Below are 24677 nucleotides of genomic sequence, written 5' to 3' on the forward strand. Positions count from 1 at the left end.
GAGAAATGCAAATCAAAACTGCAATGAGATACCACCTCACACCTGTTAGATTAACTATTATTAACAGGACAGGTAATAGCAAATGTTGGAGAGGTTGTGGAGAAAAAGGAACCCTCATACACTGTTGGTGGGAATGTAAAGTAGTAGAACCATTATGGAAGAAAGTATGGTGGTTCCTCAAAAAACTGAAAATAGAACTACCTTATGACCCAGCAATCCCTCTACTGGGTATATACCCCCAAAACTCAGAAACATTGATACGTAAAGACACATGCAGCCCCATGTTTATTGCAGCATTGTTCACAGTGGCCAGGACATGGAAACAACGAAAAAGCCCGTCAATAGATGACTGGATAAAGAAGATGTGGCACATATACACTATGGAATACTACTCAGCCATAAGAAATGATGACATCGGATCATTTACAGCAAAATGGTGGGATCTTGATAACATTATACGAAGTGAAATAAGTAAATCAGAAAAAAAAACAGGAATTCCATTATTCCATATGTAGGTGGGACATAAAAGTGAGACTAAGAGACATTGATAAGAGTGTGGTGGTTACGGGGGGAGGGGGGAGAGGGAGAGGGAAAAGGGGAGGAGGAGGGGCACAAAGAAAACTAGATAGAAGGTGACAGAGGACAATCTGACTTTGGGTGATGGGTATGCAACATAACTGAACGACAAGATAACCTGGACATGTTATCTTTGAATATATGTATCCTGATTTATTGATGTTGCCCCATTAAAAAAATAAAATTATTAAAAAAAAGAAAAAAAAGAATTTAGCTGTTTCTCCAATATCTTGGTAAGTTTCTAGGAGCTATGCAATGTACTTGCTGAATAGGGATAAACTGAAAGATTTTCACATTCTAGGTTCTCCTCTTGTCAGAATCTGTGATGTTTCGGAACACTGGAATTAACTTGCAGCATTGTTGGCTATATAAAAATATTTAGGCCTAACAGATCCATCCTGGGTCTCAGTCAGTTAGGTTCCTACTTTAATACCTGAAGTAGCAAAGAATTTAGAAGGCAATGTCATCTAGATGACATTCTAGAATAAATTCTAAGAAGGAAATAAAACCACAAAGTGCTTCTCATAGTCTCACATGATCTTTCTACTAAATTATTTTTTAGAAACTAATTATTGGAAGTTGAGGACACCTAGTTTAATACCTGAAGTAGCAAAGAGTTTTAGAAGGTAATATTACCTAAATGTTCCCCTCTCTAGCCAAAGTTGAAGAATATCTGCTCTTGCCTGACCTGTGGTGGCGCAGTGGATAAAGCGTCGACCTGGAATGCTGAGGTCGCCAGTTCGAAACCCTGGGCTTGCCTGGTCAAGGCACATATGGGAGTTGATGCTTCCAACTCCTCTCCCCTTCTCTCTCTCTCTCTCTCTCTCTCTCTCTCTCTCTCTCTCTCTCCCTCTCCCTCTCCCTCTCCCTCTCCTCTCTAAAATGAATGAATGAATAAATAAATAAATAAATAAATAAGAATATCTACTCTAAAATTCAGTAATGTTCTGCTACTGGTCTTTGTTTTCATAACACAGGTTTTTAAACCAGTCTGACATCGTGCATCTATTTCCTGGGTGCCACTATGGGACTCCATTGAATGGAACCAAGTTTAGACATTGATTCCAATGCTAATGTTAAGATAGCAGTACTCTAACTCCAGCTGTCTTCGAGGAAATATGCCTTCTATTAGTCCATAAGAGAACCTGAAATACAGTTCCCTTTTTCTCTCTTCTGTTGATGTCTGCATGTAGTGGAAACAGTTCACTGAGGTGTCTGATTGCTTTCATTAATGAGCAAGAATGCTTAAAGATGTTTAGTCCTCAGAGAACATGTTGTGTCTAAAGAAAAGGTATTCCTATATTCGTAGAACAGGAAAAAAAAGAAAGGATAAAATTGCATGGGAAATTTACCTTTATATTATACTGTGCTTAAGGAAAAAAATAGTAATTCATTTTTACAGGGTTCAGAAGCCCTGTAAAAATGTTGATTTTTTTCCTAGTTTTATACCAATGGTTAACATAATAACCAATAAAGTATACTGCTTGTCATGGGCAGAAAAATGTAAACATCATAGGGCCCACTTCTTACTCTATGGAGCAGATATATTGAAAATACAAATAATGGAGTTCTTTGGAGCTCCCAACAAAAGTAGGTAAATATTTCAGCATGTTTTCTTTTGTTAGCCTTGCCACACTCTTGCTCTACCATGCAGTGTCATTTGTATAAACCTGGTTGTCCAACCTCTTTTATGCTTCATTGACAGGACCTCCTGATGCCAAAAGGCAACCCTATGTGTCACCTCATCAAATTTCCTTCTCAGCTCTGAAAGCTATATAGAAAGTCTTACCTCCTGGTATCTAAAGAGGCTCCTAGCTCCTTATTTGTGATTATCTGAGCTACTCGATTCAGCTCACGATGGAATCCCTCTGAAAATCATTAACTGGTATTATTGTGACCCTTACATACAGAAGAGAAAACTTGGAGCTTCTTGAACCCAAAGAGCACTTCCAAAAACAATGTTTATCCAAGTTTTACATCAGGATGTTCTTACTGTTCAAGAAATAATTCTATACTGAGTTTAGTAGATACTGATAACATTCAAGCAGTTCCATGATATTTGTAACGGACAACTCTATGCCATTTGTACATATTTCTTAGACACATTTTGAAGATTTTGGTAATGAAACTGTAATAGCAACAATAAATTGTACATACCATAGGAGGGTTCCCATAAAACTCAGGGATTGGACAGTTTTCTATTTTTCCCCACTGTGAGATGTTTTTATAACATACTCTTGGATTATGCTTATCCAAACTCCTTTGGGTCTGCCCACGTACAATTCGCCTGGGGAGGAAATGTAAGTACGGAACATTTAGTACCAAGAAATTAAGCAAATATTTTGACATTCTGGTATGTGTCTTGTATTTTTTATTAAAAGTTAAATCTTATTGTTTCCTCTGAATATATTAAAGAAAGAAAATATATGATCTTCAGCAATAGAAATAAAAACATGGACAGTGATACAAAGAATATTTATACATAACATTATAGGATTATGTTCATTTATAAAAAAATAAAAACAGAAAAACTGCAAGTCTAGCAAAGCAACTGCTAACCCATACATTGCCTTTGTAAAAATTGGAACAAGATGCTCCCTCTGTGAGCCAGCAGAATATGAGATAATTTTATTCCTCTTGTCCAGGCATCCTTGCATAGTTGACAAAACCCACAATCATAAACAGTATCCATGGAGCTTAGAACAAGTGCTTTATTTATTGTCTCAAAATTGTCTAAATTAAACTAAAAGTTTGAGATCAATTTAAGATTTAACTTTGTGGCGATTAAGACATTCCCAAAGACATGAACACTAATGGTTTCTCCCTTGAAGTGCTCAGAACTCATTCACTTCAATAAATACAAATTGAGCAAATATTAAAACTTAAGACAATGTGGGTTTAGTAGAACATAGGGACAGAGGCACAAAGTTCAGTAAGTCATGCCCCTGACCTCAAAGAATATAAATAACAGGGTTTTCAAAATATGCAATAAGAAAAGATACAGACGGTCCTTTGTAGAGATTTGTTTGGGGATCTAATATTTGTTGTGCCACTTGGTATATACTGAAAATGTTTTTTGTTCAAGGTCATTAACCATGCTTTTCTATCCCTAAGCTTTGGGGAAGAGATTACCGTTTACTGAGCATCTAATATGTGCCAGTCCTCAGGAAAGGCACTATATGCAAATTATTTCAGTTAATCCTCATAACAAGCCTGAAAGGTAAGTATTTGTACTTTTATTTTACCAGTATATATGATAATGAGGCTTAGAAAGACTAAATAATTAGAAGCAAAATGATCTGGTGAAAACAGTATTCGACCTAAACCAGACATCCCTGGTTTCAAATCTTACATTCACCCTTTACTGCTTTGGTGAATTTGGGCAAGTTATTGAACTTCTTTTGAGCCTCAGTTTCTTCAGCTGTGAAATAGGTGTACTAGTACCTCACCAAATATTTCTTTTAGCAACCAATTGGCATGATGCATAACAAATGCCAAACACAAAGTAACCGTTCAACAAATGGTAATTATTCAAATTCTTTTTTTTTTTATTTTATTTTTTATTTTTCTGAAGCTGGAAACGGGGAGAGACAGTCAGACAGACTCCCGCATGCGCCCGACCAGAATCCACCCGGCATGCCCACTAGGGGTGACGCTCTGCCCCTCCGGGGCGTCGCTCTGCCGCGACCATAGCCACTCTAGCGCCTGGGGCAGAGGCTAAGGAGCCACCCCAGAGCCCGGGCCATCTTTGCTCCAATGGAGCCTTGGCTTCGGGAGGGGAAGAGAGAGACAGAGAGGAAGGAGGGGGGTGGGGGTGGAGAAGCAAATGGGCGCTTCTCCTATGTGCCCTGGCCGGGAATCGAACCCGGGTCCCCCACATGCCAGGTCACGCTCTACTGCTGAGCCAACCGGCCAGGGCTCAAATTCTTAATGCCCAAGTTTACCTCAGTAGGAAATAATTTAAAATCTGATTTTCTCCTCTTCTCAATTCCAGGACCAGAAACCAGAGAGCCTGGATTTCAATCCTACCTCAGCTACTACCAAGCCATAAGAATGTGAACAATCAGTCAACCAGTGTAAGTAGCAGATTCTCCTCAAATGGGAAATGGGGTAAATATATCTCCTCTGCCTTCTCCAAGAAAAATGCATACCTATAAAACTATATAAATATACAGTGGTGGAATTACTAGATAAAAGAGGGGAAGCATTAAATCTTTTTGGGGGGGTCTCTGAAACAGCTGGATTATGATCAAGTTTTATTTCAAGATACTCAATTGCATGCTAAAGAGCTGAAGTTTAAGGTAGCTATTCCTTGTGTATAATAAAAAAATCAATGAAATTCATTACAAAAAATAAAAAGAAAATACCCCTCCCACAAAGAGCATCTTGCAATATGAGCAAGTTGTTACAAAATAATGGTTAAAATTACAAAAGAGAAACAGAAACTGCTCATTTAAGGTGACCAAGTATTGAAATTCTAATTTTAGATTCTTTCTTAGGTGATAATGGCATCATTTGGTTTTTTGTGGACTTCATTTTTAAGGTGCTTTTTAAAAAATTTCCACAGTGCGTCATGTGGAGAATACTAAAAATTTAATTGTAGGCTGCATAAACTCATTATGCGGGCTATATCTGGCCCACAGGCCGTATATTGGCCATGCCTGCTCTAGCCACTGTGCCATCACCAGTCAGGCAAGAGATTCTTTTTTTCTAAACAGATTTTTCAGTGTGTAGAAAGAATAGCTCTTCCCTGGCCGGTTGGCTCAGTGGTAGAGCGTCGGCCTGGCTTGCAGAAGTCCCGGGTTCGATTCCCGGCCAGGGTACACAGGAGAAGCGCCCATCTGCTTCTCCACCCCTCCCCCTCTTCTTCCTCTCTGTCTCTCTCTTCCCCTCCCGCAGCCAAGGCTTCATTGGAGCAAAGATGGCCCGGGCGCTGGGAATGGTTCCTTGGCCTCTGCCCCAGGCGCTAGAGTGGCTCTGGTCGCGACAGAGCGACGCCCCAGAGGGGCAGAGCATCGCCCCCTGGTCGGCGTGCCGGGTGGATCCCGGTCGGGCGCATGCGGGAGTCTGTCTGACTGTCTCTCCCCGTTTCCAGCTTCAGAAAAATACAAAAAAAAAAAAAAAAAAAAAAAAGAATAGCTCAGAGGTCAGAGTCAGCAAGTCTATCAAAAAGATAAATAAAATAAAATTATATATATAGATATATATATTTTAAAAATAAAGATAATTGCTTTAGAAGTCAAGAGATTCTTTTCTATTTCTTTTTTTTTCTGTAGAAAGTGAGTGTGAGAGACAGAGAAACAGAGAGACTGGAAGGGAGAGAGATGAGAAACATTAATTTAGAGTTGTGGCACTTTCGTTGTTTATTGATTGCTTCCCATATGTGCCTTGACTAGGGGACTCCAGCAAAGCCAATGACCCCTTGCTCAATCCAGTGACCTTGAGTTCAAGCCAGAGACCTTGGGCTTCAAGCCAGCAACCTTTGGGCTCAAGCCAGCCACCATTGGGATCATGTTGATGATCCTATGCTCAAGTCAGCGACCCTGAGCTCAAGCTGTGAAGTCTGCACTCAAGCCAGATGAGCCTGCACTCAAACTGGTGACCTCAGGATTTTGAACCTGAGACCTCAGCATCCCAGGTCAATGCTCTAGCCCAGGTGTGGCCAACAGTTTTTGCCCCTGGGCCAGATCAGAAAGAAAACTTTTTTCATGGGCCAGACAAAATATTAAAATTAAAAAATGTTAAATACAAAAATGATACATTTAAGTAAACAAAATTTTATTATGTAATTTGTTTATGAATAAATGTAAGTAATTTAGTACAACAAATTAAGAAAAAAACTAATGTGACGTGTTGAGGCACTTTGCATCACCTATTATTTTTTTAATATTTGGCTCTATAATTGTAGTAGCTATTCTTAACACAGCCTCCAAATGTAAATCATTCAATCTTGATCTTGTTATACTTTTATTTAGATTCATTAAAGAAAAAGTTTGTTCACAAATATAAGTTGAGCTGAAGATTACTGAAGATATCGTAGTTTATGTATAATGATTTAAAAGTACCACTTATTTCATTTCCACAGTGCGTCGTGCAGAGAATATTAAAAATTTAATTGCGGGCTGCATAAACTCATTATGTGGGCTGGATCTGGCCTGCGGGCCATATGTTGGCCATGCCTGCTCTAGCCACTGTGCCATCACTAGTCAGGCAAGAGATTCTTTTTCTAGACAGATTTTTTCAGTGTGTAGAAAGAGTGGATCAGAGGTCAGAGTCAGCAAGTCTATCAAGAAGGCACACAAGTGGTTGCCTAGTGATGCTTCTCCCCTCTCCCCTTCCTCTTTTCACATTTACTTGGCCACCTCTAGGCTGACTTGGCTCTGTACACCGTTAATTATCTGGAGCCCTATTCCCACCAATAAATGCCCCAAACATGCTTTTGTGTGCAGGTGGGAGAATCAGCTAGTGTGAAACAGTAGAAAAAGAAACCTGGTGTTAAAGAAGATTCTCAATAAGGAAAACTTTTCCAACTACAGGGTCAGGCAATGTGTCTCTGAAGTGCATTAGACCATCTGGGCTCCAATCCCAGCTATGCAACTTACAAACTGGGTGGCTTAAGCTATATATTTTATTTTAAGTCTGGTTCCTTGTCTACAATTTCCCCAAGAAATGTCAATAATAAGAGCATCTGTACCTCTTGAGGATTGAAAGAAATATTTCATATCTATAACAAGTGCTCACTTACCTTTATTATATTAGAATTCTTAGAGGCAATAACCATGCATTTTTTCCTCCTAGTATTCCCACAGTGCCTAAGACCAGTTCTCATATAAAATAAGTAATCAATTATTGGCTTGAATCAAAACTCATTGGAATACAACAAATCCTTTCAACTGATTAATCATTAACCCTTCGAGTTTGGGAGTTTGTCTAGTACTGTAATGGTGAACCTTTTTATAAAAACCTGCCCACTTTTGCAGTGCTGGTCAACCTGGGCCCTCCCGTCCGCTAGTGGGCATTCCAGCTTTCATAGTGGGCCAATCGTGGTGCCATTTGGTTGCTCAGCCACAGCCCACCATGAAAGCTGGAATGCCCACTAGTGGGTGGGAGGGGTGGGAGGGCCCAGGTTGACCAGCACTGCAAAAGTGGGAAGTTTTTATAAAAAGGTTCGCCATCACAGGTCTAGTATATTAGTGTTTAAGTCATGAGGAAACATCATTGCAGACATCCATGACCAGACGAGCATTCTCAAAAACATGTTTTATATGCTTGCAAAGAAACTAAAACTTTAATGTATTTTCAAGCTTGCTAAAAATGGCAGCACTGTGAATAGCTATTAATTAGGTACAAGAAACTGAAGTGCTGCTGAGTGGTTTCTATCACACTGAACTCTGTTTCTCCCTCTATTTCCTCAGAAGAACAGCTGACAACACACAGACAAGGAGTTCACTGTGCTTCTAAAAGCATCACACCCGGAAACAGAAAATGTGACATAAAATACTTGGCACTGGAGTTTAAACACTCACTCAGCTCCATGAATGGCGAGACCAATGAAGAAGATCACAAAAAGATGGTGTGTGTACCAAAACACTTCAAAGTAAGACCTCCGGATGGTTTTGGTGGAAGAGGTGATAATTAATATGAGGCACAGTGTGATGACAATTCCAGTGATGCCTGCCAACCGAGTCACAGCCACGTACAGGCCTCCTTCAGGATTCTATAAAATACAAATATATACACACATTATGTGTAGGCTTTCAAATGTAGGACTACCTATATGTAGAGTGTCCAGTGTATAAAGCAATAGGTGTTTTCATCCCCCCCCTCTACATAGTCCTAACTATCTCTCCTAGAAGAATATAGAATTAGAATAGATATTCTCAATTTCAAAAAAGTTTTATGTGGTTGAGGTGTCATAGGAAATATAAATTAATACACTGAAATGGTTCTTAAGGTACTATCAAATAAAATAAATCAGACTACTATAAGATGACCTAAAAAGAGCTAAAAATTTTTTTCTTTGATTTAGAAAAGGCCACAGTGTTATTTTGCAAATTCTTAGACTACATTTTCCCAAAGTAGACCTTTAGATGAAGATCCATGGGCAAGTGATTTAGAAAGGTTGTGCTACAGAAGAAATTGGACAGGGAATGGTTAATAGGACAGGAAAGAGAAAGAAATCAATAAGAGGGTGAACTCAAGGCAAGTCTTATAGAGGATAGCTTCATCCTGATGTTGCAAAGTAACTGTGGAAGGTTAAGTTACAACTCAGAGTTTATCTTAATTCAAGTCAAGGAAGCTACCCATCAGTTATTGGCTAAGGGCTGCCCAGGGAGAGGTAATTATCCAGGCTCTTCTAGATCTCTGAGCTTGTGGGCAAAGGGACACCAATAGTCCCAGGGTGGTTTTATGAGTAAGACACATGTACAGGAAATTGAAAGTGAAAGCAAAGAGAAGGGTGGGGAAGCACAGAGACAGTAAAAGTGATCCTAAGAGATCTTGGCGAGCAGTGTTGGCTTGCTTATGTCATATGTACATAATACCACCCTTGTATGAACAATATACAGGAACAATGAACAATATAAAAGAAAAATATCCAACACGTTACATAAAAATAATTTGTTTTGTTTGATGTTAATTCTCTCCCTACATAGATCAGGCAAGTTTTTTTCATGTCAAGCCCAAGGATAATTATTTCTTCCAAATTAAGGGACTTTTCTTATAATATTTTCTAAACAAAAAGAAACATGTTTGGAATATGGTATATAGTGATGTGATTTGGCCAAAGCCACTGGGCACATGAAGACAACTTGGAATTTCTCCCTCTGAGTGTAGGAAGCTTCAACAGTTGCTGGAAGGGAAAAAGTCCTTGCCTGTGAATACCCCAAATAGCTGTCCTTGGAGAACTGCTGAGTGCACTGTGCATCTCAAAGAATGACAATTAGCAGACATAGGCCACTCCTTTGATGTTTTAGGTAAGAAAGAACAAAAGTATCACTGACAAGTTGTCAGTTGGTGACTAACCTGGTACTAACACCTAACCAGAGTATTCCCTATGTTACATAAACTATTTCATGGACCAGCAGCATCACTCTGTGACTGTTACAGAGTGGGGCAAAAACAAGACCACACCAAAATCACATCTCAACCAAGATAAAAACATGGCTGACTACTGCTTCTTTACCTATTCATTTGTGCCTCTTAGAAACAAATTAAAATACCCAATCTTAGAACTACTCACAATTTCTGACCATACCTGATCCTGAGCAAATCCCCTTCCCAGATCATTTAACGCCAGCCCAGATCCTATAAGAATTCCCTTTTAACATCCTTTTAATATGCCCCAGACTTCCTCATAGTGTGAGGCCTCTTTTGGTGCAGTAAGTAATAAACCCAACTTTGTTTGACTAGATGTGTATTCTTGGCTTTCTGTTGACCCTTGTCGTGGGTGAACCTGAGTTACTCCAGGCTCCACACACACACACATTCTCACAGGTGAGTTTAAGGAACTGAAAGACATATAGTGACCATCCACAAATGGGATCAGGAGTGTGGGAGACATTTCCTCTGTAGGCACTTTTCTTACAACCTACACACTTGTTCCTCTGATAGTCAACTTTTGTCATTGTTGTTCTGACCAAGTGAAGTTTTTCACTTATTGAAATCTAGTCCTCAATTTTAATGATCTAGGGAACATCAGAATCAGGAAATAAGAGGCTTACCTTAATTCTCTCTCGAGCGAAATTGAGGTAGGTTTCACCAGGTTTATCTCCAATATTAGAGATTGCTATTGAGAAGGGATCAGACTTGTTGACTCGGGCATTCACACACCACTCCACATTAAATAGATGTGCAATGGTGTGAATTGCTAAAGAGGGCAGAAAAGAGAAACAGGGTGTAGGTTGTGAACAATGTTATTGTAAGCTGGGTTTGTCTGTAGGCCCTGACTCTATGACAAGTTACAAATATGGCCCAGGACATTTATAAACAAAAGCTAGGTATCCAGGACCAGAGAGGCAAAGCAATTTAGTGGGTAAGTTATTCTGTAGTCATGTGAGTACAGACAAATCACTTAAACTCTCTGGTCTCAGTTTCCTAATTTACAAAATGAAGGTGTTTGGCTTCATGATCCTAAAGACCCAACCATGTTTTAAGATTCTACAAAGTAACCTTGGTCTCTGAGGATATTTAGATATCCTCTTATTGTCTCTCTTCCCCGGATACATTTATGCTTAAACAGGAAGACTCTCATGTAACATATGTCTTTAAGAATTCTATTTACCTGACTCTCTGACATTACTCCGAAGAGACATGACAAAATTATATTGAGTGGATACAACCCAACGGCCATAAGAATAAATGTTTTCTTTTAATTTGTTGATTTTAATAAGAGAGGAGAAAGGAAGGGAGAGAGGGAGAGAGAGAGAGACAGGAACATCGATCTGTTCCTGAAGGTGCTCTGATCTGGAATTGAACCCGCAACCTCTATGGTATGGGACGATGCTCTAACCAGCCGATCTATCTGGCCAGGGCATGAATTAATCTGTTTTTTTTTTAATTGCATTCTTTATTTAATAAGGATTGTCACAGGAATTCCAGGTGCCAAGGACTGCTATGAGTGCTTTATAATTACTTGATCTTTATGAGTCAATGATTTAGATATTGTTATTATCTCATCTTACAGATGATGTAGCTGAAGCATAGATTGCTTTAGAATCACTGGGGTGGCCTGACCAGGTGGTGGTGCAGTGAATACAGCGTTAAACTGGGATGCGGAGGACCCAGGTTGGAAACCCTGAGGTCGCTGGCTTGAGCGCAGGCTCATCTGATTTGAGCAAGGCTCACCAGCTTGAACCCAAGGTTGCTGGCTTGAGCAAGGGGTCACTCGGTCTGCTGTAGCCCCTCCATCAAGGCACATATGAGAAAGCAATTAATGAATAACTAAGGTGCTGCAGTGAAGAATTGATGCTTCTTATCTCTCTCCCTTCCTGTCTGTCCCTATCTGTCCCTCTCAGTCTCTCTCTGTCTCTGTCACAAAAAAATAAAAATAATAAAATCACTAGGGTGTATGACTGAAACTAATATAATAATGTATATGAACTGTAATTGAAAATTAAAAATGATTAAAAATAATAAATAAAATCTTGCCCAAGGTCACCAAGCTAATAAGTAACAGGTTTAAGAATCAAATCCAAGCAGTTTGGCCCACAAAACTGTGCTCTTAACCATTATACTATGTTGCTGTCTAACAAGATTTTATAATATATTTCCCTTTTTTACACATTTCACTTTGAAACATTTCATTTGCCACAGCTCAGAAAGCCTGTGTGATCTACCAGTAGGAGGTAAGCAACCCAATTGAATGTCTGCAGGCTAAGACTATTTTACTCAGGGACAAACTTCTCATAGGAAGAGTAAAATTCTTTTTTGTTCATCACTATACATGTGTGCATGGCTATTGTCTGGCATATCAATTATTTATTAAGTGACCTAATAGAAACGTGATGAGTCCCAGGTACATCCCTTCTTTTCTTTTTTCTTTTTGTACTTTTTAATTGGGGCATAACTGAGTTATATAAGTTTCAGATGTATAACATAATGATTTAATAGTTGTATATATTACAAAACCACACATAGTTTCGAATTATTTTCTTGTTATGAGACCTTTTAAGATCTACTCTCTTAATGACTTTCAATTATTGTATGCAGTATAGTATTGTTATAGTCACCATGCCAAATACAACCTTTCTTATGCCAACACCACCACCTTATATAATTATAATAACACATTATATAATACATATACACACATGTATACCTATTGCATGTGCAATAGGTATACATGTGTTTATATGTAATATATATATATATATATATATATATATATATATATATATATATATATAAATCCCAATAAAGGGTTTAGTTTATAAACTCTATCTTAAGGGAGTTTCAATTTATAGGCTGCGGCCCCTCTACGGTTACTACAAGAAATTTATGAACCTATGTTTTTAAACAAAATTTTTTTAAATGAATGAATAAAACCTTTCATATGTGGACTAACAAAAACAGTTTTGATATTACAGAGGGTGAAAAGAGGTGAAGACACTATGATTTTATCAGAGGAGCCCAAGATAAAAAGTATTAAGAACTGAAGGAATAAATCCTAATATTGGGATGGAAGAAAGAGGGGTGAATATTTTTTTTAACAGAACTCATTAAAAAAATTCAACATATCTTATCACTATCTAATATGTCTATAAAAACTGATTTTTTATTTTTAAAAGTATCTAAGAATAGAGGGAACTCTCTGGCTCCAAGTTTTATTTGCAATCTCAAGTATCTTAAAAAACTTACCAGTGTGAAGAGCAATCATCCATGCCACCATTTTATGAAAGGTGAGGTTCCTATCAAGTTGTCTTCGAATTCTTGTTGAGCAGCACTTTGGATTAAGGAGAAAATAATGAAATAGTAATTGTTAATAAGAAGGTTTTCTTGGTGCCAGGTGTTAAATACATATCATCTCATTTAATTTTCACAACCTAAAAACCATGTCATTCCACCCATTCGATAGGTGAGTTAACTGGGGCTTAGACTAATGTAGTCATCTTCCTAATGTCACAGGGCCAGTAAGTGTTATAACAGGCTTAAGCAGCATGTTTTATGTTCTCTTACTAGTGACCTAAAAAGTCTGTCATGAAATCCATGGCTTAACTGTGTAAAATATGAATTTAGACAGAAAACATATCTTACCACATAGTTTATAGTTCAGATTCATTTATTCAATAAACAGAGAATATAGAAATTAACAAAGGACAAGCTTGTCCTCAAAGATCCGACAATCTAATGGAGACACAGACAAGTGAACAGTTCTAGAACAAGTGAATAGTTTTGGAACAACACCCTTCTAGGACATACACTGTGAGGTGAGAAAAAGAGTCCACTTGTCTATGTTGATAGCGACAACATCACAATGGGAGATCATTAAGTAATACTAGTAGCACAAATAGCAATAGTTAATATTTACAAAGAGCATTAAGTGTTTTATATGCACTGGCTCATTTCATTCTTACACCAGCACTACCAGGGAGGTACCATTATTATCACTACATAACAGATGAGGAAACAAAGGCATAAAGAGGTTACCTTGCCTCAAGTCACACGGTTCATAAGTGGCAGAGCTGGGATTTAAACTCAGACTGTCTGATGTGAAAGATATCAATATTCTGATATTTCATATCTTACATGATTACTTTGACATTAGAAATAGTATTTAGGTCAATACATTAGTGTAATTGTCCTCATAGCATAGTAAGAAGTGGGTTTGGATCTGGATTCAGGTCATTGCCCAAAGTAGAAAAAAACCAAACAATAAATAAACAAAAAAAAAAAACAAAAAAACTGGTTTATGAGTGAATCAGATCTTTGCCCTCCTGAAAGCTGCTCAAGTACTCACTCTGGTTGCTCTGTTCCCGAGACTATATGTACTGCCATACACATTCAGAGAACTTTAAAACAGAGCAGAGTGAAATGTCAAAAACAAATTAAAATTTAGGTATTATAAATATCTGTTTCTAAACATATCCAATTTATATAGAGGGGTGTTTAATATTTGGGTTCCTTATTTTTAATAAAATGTTCTGATTTTTATAAGAAAATATAATTGTATGAAAAATTGCTTACTCCACCATCACTCAGTTAGCTACATCTAGGGAGGATAGGCTGCTTGAACCAGGACAGCAAATTCCTAGGACTGTAGAAATACTAGAAAGACATTGACGTTTCCAAGAAAAGGGAGAAAAAATTAGGCTTCTGTGAGCCAGGCAGGTTATCCATAATCATTACCTCATTTAATGTAATGAGATAAGCGGTATTGTCTTCATTTTGCAGATAACAAAACTAAAGCTAACTCTCATGTTTCTTGGATCCAAGTCTATTTGTCTTTAAGATTCGTGCCATTTTCCACCAAACTAAATGTAAAAATGTAGTCACTATTATTCTACCTGTCTAAAAAATCCAAGACAAGGATATAAGTATACAAACTCTATCTGGAAAGTAATCACAGGAAACAAGATTAAGGGAAGTAAGACTGGGAAGGGATGGAAACCTCTAACAGGTGTGTTATATCAACTACCAGTGTCATATATCAGTGAACTCTCTGATCAGGGAACTCTGAGAAACCGTGTACAACATGCTCCAGAGTTTTGTTTTCTGTTTTATTTTTTTCTGAGGGGTTAGGAAGCTTGATACTCACTCACTAACTTCTATCTATCACTAGCTGAGGGTTTTACCCAGGGCATCAGCACTCTGGCAGTTCAGGCTTGCCTCAGGGGATGGCTGAAAGAAAATCCTCAGACAGAGAATGACTGGGGCTTCCAGAAGGCAGTTGCCTGTGTATTGGAATTATCAGTGTGGAAGGAATATGGGTGGAATACTAATGGCATCAGCTACAATGAAGTGTCTATTAGTGAAGTTCAGCAGTGATTCAAGCTCTCAAAACAAGGATTTTCTGTTTGAAATCACTTATTTTACATTTCTGTTGGTGAAAAATTGACTGTCCTTGTTTCCTTATTACAGCCTTGTTATCTTTTTTGTTTATTTCGAGTTCTGTGCTTTATTTTACTATTTTGTATTCTTTACAATTTTGAGGAAAAATCTTTCTTCTATTTCCCAATTGTTTCTTAGAGTCCTTGTGATAAGCAGAAGTCTAAGATGACCTCCAATGACCTTACATAACCTTCTCCTCATGAGTGCGGGTGGGACCTGACCTATAAATATGATGGGATGTCACTCCTGTGATTTTGTTACATTATATTGCAAAAGGGACTTTGCAGAGGTAAAGTCCCAAATTGACCTTATGAGAGAGATGATCTAGGTGGGCCTGCCCTTTAAATCTGGATCTAGAAGTTAGAGTTAGAAGAAGTCAGAGATTAGAGGCATAAGAAGTGTTTGATGCACTGTTGCTGGCTTGAAAATGGAGGGGACTGTTACCAAGCAAAGGCTCTTTGCCCAATGTTCATAGAAGCCAATACTATGGCACTGTTTTTTTAGGAAAGAAAAGGCTTTTATCTCAAGTCAGCTGGCAAGGAGACAGAAGGCAAGGCTCAAGTCTAGCTCCTCGATCCAGGGCTTGGGGTGGAATTTTAAGGGGTTTCAGCACCGGATTTTCCTGGACAACAGACCCTTCACTGTTAGACTCTGGCTCTTGTCATATCCTGGTCCTTTGTTTCAGTGGCAAGGTTGAGGGGGAGCAGTTAAGGGTTCACAAGTGTTACATATGAGTGGTGTTCACAAGTGTTACTCATAAATGGTGTAAGCTTTGGTTCTGGGTCTTGTTAGAAATAGGATAAGACCAGTTTGAGCTGGATTTGCAGTTACAGGGCTACCTGACAAGGAATACGGGAACATCTAGGATCTGAGAGTGGCCTACAAATGACCATCAGCAAAGAGGCAGGGACTTCAGTCCTGCAACTGCAAGGAACTGAATTTTGCTACAAGACGAGCTTGGAAGTACATTTGTACCCAGAATTTACATATAAGTATTCGGCCAAATTGACACCTTGATTCCAGCCTTGTGATACCCTGAGCAGAGAACTCAAACATGGATGTTGTACTATTGACCTGCAGAACTGTGAGATAAAATATTGGGTTTGTTTTAAGCCACTGAATTTGTGGAAATTTGTTATACAGTAATAGAGAATTAATACAGTCCTTGTTGGAGTGATGAAACATAGTTGGAATTCTACAACTGAGAGAATGAAAATGAGTAGGGTCAGAAAGCAACACTGAATTACATTTCAGAGTGTCATATTCGCCATGAGATAGATATATCTGTGTTGTTTCACAACCCTACCCAGCTGCAAGACATTGAACAATTTACTCAGTTTCCAGTTTCCTTATTTATCATATTTCTTCCCTCTTGGGTCTATTTCATAGATTAATTGAGAGCTGTTTAATAAATACTTGATTTTTTGTATTATTATTTAACTTTTTGTTTAGATGGCTTGGCTCCCCAGCTAGAAGGTAAGCTTCCTGTATGCAGAGCAGTATGTCATGTACTTTAATAATGATGTACTCACCCATATATCTACACTTGACACACTGTTCTCTACTTCTTAACAAATCACTTTTTAATCTCTTTGGGGATTTCTGTATGCTAAGCCCCATCCTTCCCCATTTTCCTGAACAAAGCAGGCTGCCTTTACCCCTCTCTTTCCATCAGTGAGCCAACCTTGCATCTCTCTTTCTCCAGGTAACCAGAAGAATTATAAAGTCTAAATGATTAAAATCACTGGAAACTAAACAAAAGTTCTGCAACAGGTTAGTATGTATAGTGTCGTACTAACTAATCCTTGAAGCTACAATATCCTTGCCATTTCTAGCCTATATTATTTAGCATATACAAACACTTCTATATAATGGACTTTATAAGGCCATAATACTACAATAAGACAGTTTTGAGCTTAAGTGGTATGTAAGAAAGTGAATGCGCACTGGGGTCACAATGTCCTTGGTTTGAATCCCAATACTCCCATTTAATTTCATCCTCACCCACTGACCTGATATGCAAATTTCATGAGGTGAGGTCTATGAAGACTCAGTAAGTGGCAACTATTATGATTTCCAATATTAGTAACAACATGCTCACTCACTCTAATCCCAATCACAGGAATAAGTTTCATTTGCAAAGTTCATATTTCAGGCTCGGAAACCCAGAAGGAGGGACCAACCTCATCTATAATAGAATGTTGCTGGCTGCTAATTTAAAAAATATATATTATTTAACATACAGATCTTTATGGTTACAGAGCTGAGCTTTTCTGCAATTTGAAGAGCAGTCTCATTTCATTCCTATCTTTAGAGACACTCATGAGGATTTCCCCCTCCTGGCTACAGGAAGTCTAAAATCAGCCATTACAACATGGACTGTTCATGGGGCATGGCAGCTCGAGGGCCCTGCAATTTGAGCCTATGGGGTAACAAAGGTTTCCTAACAGGCCATCCTGGTGAAAACACTTCTTATTTCTGAGGGCTCACTTCCTCTAAATATACAGTATTTGAACAGGGGCACGGGTAAATAAAAATGAATCATCTCTCCTTAAAAACAAAAAGCTACAATGCATGAGTTTTATTTAGCAAGTATTCACCAAGTACATACAGTGTGTTGGACATCATACTTTACAGGTGGCTCATCAATAAAAATTTCAAGCAGCCCTGGCCAGTAACTCAGTCAGTAAAGTGTTAGCCTGGTGTGTGGACATCCCAGGTTCAACTCCTGGTCAGGGCAGAAAGGAGAAGTGACCATCTGCTTCTCTTCCCCTCTGTCTCCTTCTTTCTCTCCCTCTTTTCCTCCTACAGCCAGTCTCTCAATTGGTTTGAGCGTTGGCCCTGGACACTGAGGATAGCTCAGTTGATCTGAGTGTCAGCTTCAGGCATTAAAAATAGCTTGGTTGGTTTGAGCATTGACCCCTGATGGGGTCCTGTTTGGGGTGCATGCAAGAGTCTGTCTCACTATCTCCCCTCCTCTCACTTAAAAAAGATTCAAGCAAATGGATTTTTAGTTCTGCAGTTTCTTGGGTTGAAAAGATTATTTAGAAATGCATGTAATCAGTGTCTACTGTTAGTTGTAGCCTGCTAACAGTATATTAGTAAATTGAATGCTGTATAGTTCTTAGAGAAAAAAAAAGTCCCTCAATATCAATATAAATTTATTATAACTAGGAAAAATGAAGCAGAGTTCAAGTCAAGTTCTTCTTGTTGCTGACAGTTTAAACCACTTTCCTTCCCCCAAATACTCTGTGATTGCCAAATTAGGTATTAACTCCTGTGCTATTCATTCAAGGTCCTAGTTTACCCATAAAGCTCCAGTTTCTACTTCAGTCTTATCTCAGAGATCTGCTCTTTACAATTCTTACATTCCCATCAAGGTGGATTGCTTGCTTCTCTCTTCTAGAAATTATTTCTGCTTAATAGGTCACTTTAAAAAAGATAGTTAACCCGCCCTTGCCGGTTAACTCTGTGAAGAGTGTCGGACGTGCATCAAAGTTACCATTTGGATCACTGGTCAGGGCACACACAGGAACAGCTCATTGTTCCTGACTCTCTCTCCCTCTCTCTCTCTTTCTTCTCTATTCCCCTTCCTCCTCTCTCTCACTAAAATCAATAAATCTGGTGTGAATGAATTAACATTAAAAAAAAGATAGTTAATATTAAAAACGTATTTTGTTAGAAGAAAAATCAGATGCTACTAGTTGCTAATCAGCTAGTAGAATAGGTCTCACCAGGGTATCAATCCCTAACTTTGTTTTTTGTTTTTTGTTTTTTGCATCTTTCTGAAGCTGGAAACAGGGAGAGACAGTCAGACAGACTCCCGCATGCACCTGACGGGATCCACCCGGCACATCCACCATGAGGCGACGCTCTGCCCACCAGGGGGCGATGCTCTGCCCATCCTGGGCGTCGCCATGTTGCGACCAGAGCCACTCTAGCACCTGGGGCAGAGGCCAAGGAGCCATCCCCAGCGCCCGGGCCATCTTTGCTCCAATGGAGCCTTGGCTGCGGGAGGGGAAGAGAGAGACAGAGAGGAAGGCGCGGCGGAGGGGTGGAGAAGCAAATGGGTGCTTCTCCTGTGTGCCCTGGCCGGGAATTGAACCCGGGTCCTCCACACGCTAGGCCGACGCTCTACCGTCAATCCCTAACTTTGGAAGAGCTATTCTGGTATGGTCAGGAATGGCAAAAAAAAAAAAAAAAAAAAAAAAAAAAAAAATCCAAAGTGAAGCCAGACATCACGATCATTCAGGGCTTTCAAGAATATATATGATTTCCTCACCATTCCTTGTGTTTTTGTGCATGCCACGTTCTCCAGGTAAAATATTTTTCTCCAGCATTTCTCCCTTATTTATTAGAATGAGCCTAAAAGATTATTTTATCCTTATATGCCCATATCTGATGCCACCTTCTCCAAGAAGCCTTTCTTCACTTTTTTGCCCAACTGATATAATTATCCCCTCTTTTGATTCTCTGCAGCTCCTTACCACTAAAGTTTTGTGGAACCCATTTATTTGAGTACCATGTATAGACTCTAAGTTCTGTGTTTCTCCTCTTTGTATAATAATACCCATAAGAAATTTTGTATACCATTTTATAGACTACATAAGTTATTTCTACTGAATCTTTTTTTTTTCTTCTGGCACAGTATATTCAGGGGCTCACAACATTTTTAAATTGAGAGTAAGAGAAGCCCTGGTCAATTAGAAAGTGCTGAACTCCTCAACTCCAAGGACCTAGTGTCTGTTAATCACATTCACTATAGTGTGGCTTATTACCTATTGAGTCCATCTGCTTGGGATGTTACCCACAAAAGAAATTTTCTTTCACTTAAAAATGTTGAAAAACATGGCATTGTAAGATTAATTCCCAAATTTCACATCAGCCTCATAAAGCCCTGTTTATGTACATATACATACATATTACATTATGTGCATGCACATGGGCTTTATTGCTATTATTGAGTTATAGGCTGATTGGTTGTTTTTTAAATGTTTCAGCTCTATTAATAAATAATACAGAAATAAACTACAGAATCAAGCATGGCTTGGCTCATAAATATTCTACAGAGGTTAAAATTCTCACAAACCTTTGGTTTGCCTTTCCTAAAAAAGCACATGTAGCTTGATGGCCTTTGAAATTTTGAGGAACTCAAACTTTGTAAATGTTTGCTCTTACCGCACTGGAACCCCTGAGGAAGGAGAGCAGATTTCGACAGACTGGCAACAGGATCAGCATGCAGTTGAAATTCAGGCAAGCTGCAGGGGCCCTGGCCAATGCCAGCGCTGACTAAAAGAAGCAGAAGAAGGAGTAGGGTGACACCTGTGAGCACAGAACACCTCCCCCAATTCCCCAGGGTTTCCAGCATGAGACCAGAGATATCAAGTTATCTGGAAAGGAAGGTCCTTCTGAACCAAGGGTTTACCTTTAGGGCCTGCTGGGACCTTTGTTTTAATCTGACTTTTTTACCCCCGACCCCATCATTTTAATGAAAATCTTCAGTCATAAAAGGAATTTTAAATTGTTTAATATCGAATACCCTATTTACCCATCTCCCAGATTCCATCTTTTATATTTTACTATGCTTGCTTTTTCATATATCCATCCATCTATCCATCTATCTGCTCATTCTTCTATCCATCCATCAACATATTTTATTTTTGATGCATTTCAATGTAAATTGCAGACATCAGTTCATTTTCCCCTAAATACTAAAGCACGCTTATCATAAACTGGAATTCAGTATAGAAACTTGGTTTTTTGAAGAAGGTTTTCTCAGCACTTAAGCTGACCTCCACAGAACTTAAATTGGTATAGTATAAAGCTTTGGCATTATAATTGTTCTTTGAAATACCCAAAGAAGTTGCATATTTTGAAGGGGGAAAGCAATGGGAAATAATCCTTCTTGGCTTCAGCTTGAATAAGTTAACAACAACCATAATAATGTAGTATACTGGTATAATTATATTATATATATGATTTATAATACATATTGTAATTAGTTTTATTTTTAAGTAATAAATGTATAGTTTCATCATGGTGTAGCAAATAATATCCTATGGGGGCAGCTACAGTTGTAATGATTTTAATCTGTGATGAACAAGAGATCTGAAAGTTCAATGACACTGAGAATGCTAATGGACCCAAAGGGTATTGGGGGCCTCAGTCTGTTGGCCTAATCAATGATTGTGACTCTTGGACAAATCCTTTAAAAGGTCCATATACAAGGGGAGGCTTATTTCCTGAAGATGATTTCATAACATGCCACTAGGAGCAGGGTTCTTCACAATACAAAAGTCGTAGGAATCATGGCTTAGAAAATATGAAAAGTCCAACTTGTCCCAACTGTGTCATGCATGGATTCGTTGCTCCAATCTGGCCTTCCATTTCAGAGACAATATTAGATTTCTCTTTGAAACTAAATATCATACTTATCCAGTGGTTTCTGGGAGGGGAGAGATGCTTCTGGGACTCCTACCACACTCTTGTTTGTCCCACACTAGAAGATTTAAAGACTTCTGCACAGGGATTTGCAGTGGAAGGAGTCAGGCTGACAGCAATAAATGTTAAAAGAAGTATGAGCAAGAATATTTTATTAAAAATGTGACCCAATCAATACTGCATGAGATGAAATTTATACTTACCCCAAGAAGTTCTCGAGTGTAAAAGAATTTATCTGGAAGAGCATAGACCCGGTAGTACCAGACAAAGAGGAAGACGTTCAACCCCAGCCATACCAGCTGCATAAACAGAAATGGTTGTGTGAAGTTCTCACATTTCAACAAGTAGATTCCACACAAATTTGATGTCAGACCAGGGTTAGGACTTTCTCAAGTTCAGCTTTTGACACAGGTGGTTACAAAGCTGGTTGTCACCATCTTGGAGCCAGCTCTTTCTAAGGCAGTGACACCACACTCTGTAATTCACCTTTATGTTGTTCCACATGATTGTTTTACTACTTGGCCAGTATGCCAAGTTATTATCAATCTCCCCTCCTTTATTTCTCTTCCTCTTTTCTTCTTAACCTTAGATAGATAGATGATAGTAGTGACTCTTTTTAAAAAGAGAAAGGAAAGGAATATGTTGCTATCTGTCCCCCACACCAGTAAGACTCTGTTCTATTCTCACAGGTGCCAATCACCTCCCTCCACCACACAACAACCCATCCCAGCTTTTGGGAGTCTCATCAGCTAAAATGTCAAGCTTCTAATTCTATTTGATAAGTTTTGCTTAACGTTTGAAGGAGGGTTATTGAGCATGAATGAGGAGGTGAGGAGTATGGGTTTGTTTTTTTTTAAGAGACCCTTCTTGAATATTACTGCTTATTTCATCCAAAGTACTGACTGCATCAAGGGGTAACACTGCCCAGTCCTCTACCTCCAGCTCCATAGTGATCTTTTCCTTTTTTAAAATAATTAATTTAGAGGCAGAGAGAGAGAGAGAGAGAAAGAGAGAGAGAGAGAGGGAGGGAGGGAGGGAGGGAGAAAGACAGGAACATTGAGCTGTTCCTGTATGTGCCCTGACTGGGGAATCGAACCGGCAACCTCTGCATTCCAAGACGATGATCCAACCAACTGAGCTATCCAGCCAGGGCGTGACCTTTTCCTAACTGTTTTGAAGCACTAAATTTCCATAGACGCTTGAGAACAGACTCACTTTAAAACAGAGAAGGTAATAAAACAACTTCTCCATTTCCTAACCTTGTCATTCTTATTCTTGCTTTTTAAGCTGTGCCTTTATTTTTAAGGCTATGCATGTATAATTTAGAAGGAAGTTATTTCCTGGAGGAATTTCTAGTAGGATCTAAAAGTATAATTTGAACTTGTTTTCTGTAGGAGTAGCCTGTTCAAAAAATGATGATAATTCAAGTTAATGGTTCTGAGTCCTAAGAAGAATACTATATTCATTAGAATGTTGGTTTGGCATAATTTATCAATTTGTTGTTTCAATTATATTTGTGCCACTAACGTCTCTCTACCTTGAAAACTCAAAAACTCAATATTTAGTTCATGATAAATTCTTTCAAAAGTTCCATTTATGAGTTCTTTCAAACACCTGTATAATGCTTTCATTGGATGTTTGGAAAAGCTAGTTATAAATCACATTTATATTTTCCAAATTGTCCATGATTGCTTTGTTGAGATCATTGCAAAATAATAGTTGATCTTTGTTATGTTAAAAACTAAAAAAAATTCATGTGTATCTTTGAAAATTAGCCATATGTTTACTTATAAAAATTGTTTCTCAAAATACATTGAATTGATTTATGTATAGTCATACATAATATATGTTATATATACACTGTATATATAAGTCTAGATATATAATTTCAATTCTCTTTCTGTAAATTTTTATAAACTTTATAAATAGCTCAATTTACCTCAGATATAAGAAGACAGTTTTTAAAAAGAACAAACATGAGAACATCAATCATTTTCAGTGTAATTATTAAAATAAAGGCCAATTTCCCACACATTAGCTAGTCTTGTACTTGTTATTTGGAAAATGGTATCAATTTCAATTACCCATTTTTAAAGTGGTATAAACACATAAAAAGTAGAATTTTTTTTGGAGTAAACAGTAATAAAGAACTCAGATTCAGTGATAAAATATCTTCTACTCCATCTCTGAAATGCTGGATAATTTAGTACTCCTAAAAACTCAAGAAATAAACTAGGTGAGGGGAAGTAATAGTTATATTCTTCCTAAAAGTAAGTTTAAAAGAATGTACTCAGTCAGCTCACAAATGGATCCATGTCTACACAGTAAATCGGTTTCAACACAATTTATCGAAGAAGCAAAACGATCAACAACAACAACAAAAAAACTGCTTTGCTCTATTTTAGTTCTCAAGAGAACCCAGACAAATCAGATAATTTACAATGTATCTCCCATTGGTACTTACAATGACAAAGATAGAGAGTCCTTCATTCACAGCCCAATTCCCCATGGCGGCAGAGGTTCAAGTGCCTTGTGTTTGCCTTTCTTTTCTGCTATGCTTCTTCTTCCTATGAGGAAATGAAAACAGCACTTTGGGGCAACCTGTTTCCTCTTCTACTATCAGAAATTAGCTAATCATTGGTCAACTGAAAAGCTTGTTTTCATTAAAAAATTTTTAACCTTTAAACCACAAAAAACTGCACAAAACGAGTCTGCAATGATTCAGTCACAACTAAATATAGTGGGAAATGAATGAAACTAATTTGTACAACTGAGAAACAAATAGCAGTGTGATTCATGGGATGTATTTTACACAGTGAATTAACTTTTTGACTAATCAGTAATCAACTAGAAATTTTTTTTTGTATTTTTCTGAAGTTGGAAACGGGGAGAGACAGTCAGACAGACTCCCGCATGCCCCCGACCGGGATCCATCCGGCACGCCCACCAGGGGCAACACTCTGCCCACCAGGGGGCGATGCTCTGCCCCTTCGGGGCGTCACTCTGCTGAGACCAGAGCCATTCTAGCGCCTGGGGCAGAGGCCAATGAGCCATCCCCAGCGCTCAGGCCATCTTTGCTCCAATGGAGCCTTGGCTGCGGGAGGGGAAGAGAG

General features: G+C 38.4%; 1 protein-coding gene across 1 annotated transcript in view; it reads right to left on the bottom strand.

Moving 5' to 3' along the window:
• Positions 1-24131, bottom strand: part of CYBB (cytochrome b-245 beta chain) — a 37801-nt gene extending 13670 nt beyond the window's left edge. Inside the window, exons 1-7 of the mRNA XM_066249634.1 lie at positions 24029-24131; positions 21768-21863; positions 20302-20412; positions 12934-13018; positions 10299-10444; positions 8103-8293; positions 2734-2863 (exon numbers count right to left, since the gene is read on the bottom strand). Coding sequence (XP_066105731.1) covers positions 2734-2863; positions 8103-8293; positions 10299-10444; positions 12934-13018; positions 20302-20412; positions 21768-21863; positions 24029-24073 — 804 coding nt within the window. The 5' untranslated portion in view covers positions 24074-24131. The remainder of the gene's footprint in view (positions 1-2733; positions 2864-8102; positions 8294-10298; positions 10445-12933; positions 13019-20301; positions 20413-21767; positions 21864-24028) is intronic.
• Between the last annotated feature and the right edge of the window lie 546 nt (positions 24132-24677).

The sequence above is a fragment of the Saccopteryx bilineata genome, chromosome X (genome assembly GCF_036850765.1).
Source record: "Saccopteryx bilineata isolate mSacBil1 chromosome X, mSacBil1_pri_phased_curated, whole genome shotgun sequence".
Classification (NCBI taxonomy): Eukaryota; Metazoa; Chordata; class Mammalia; order Chiroptera; family Emballonuridae; genus Saccopteryx; species Saccopteryx bilineata.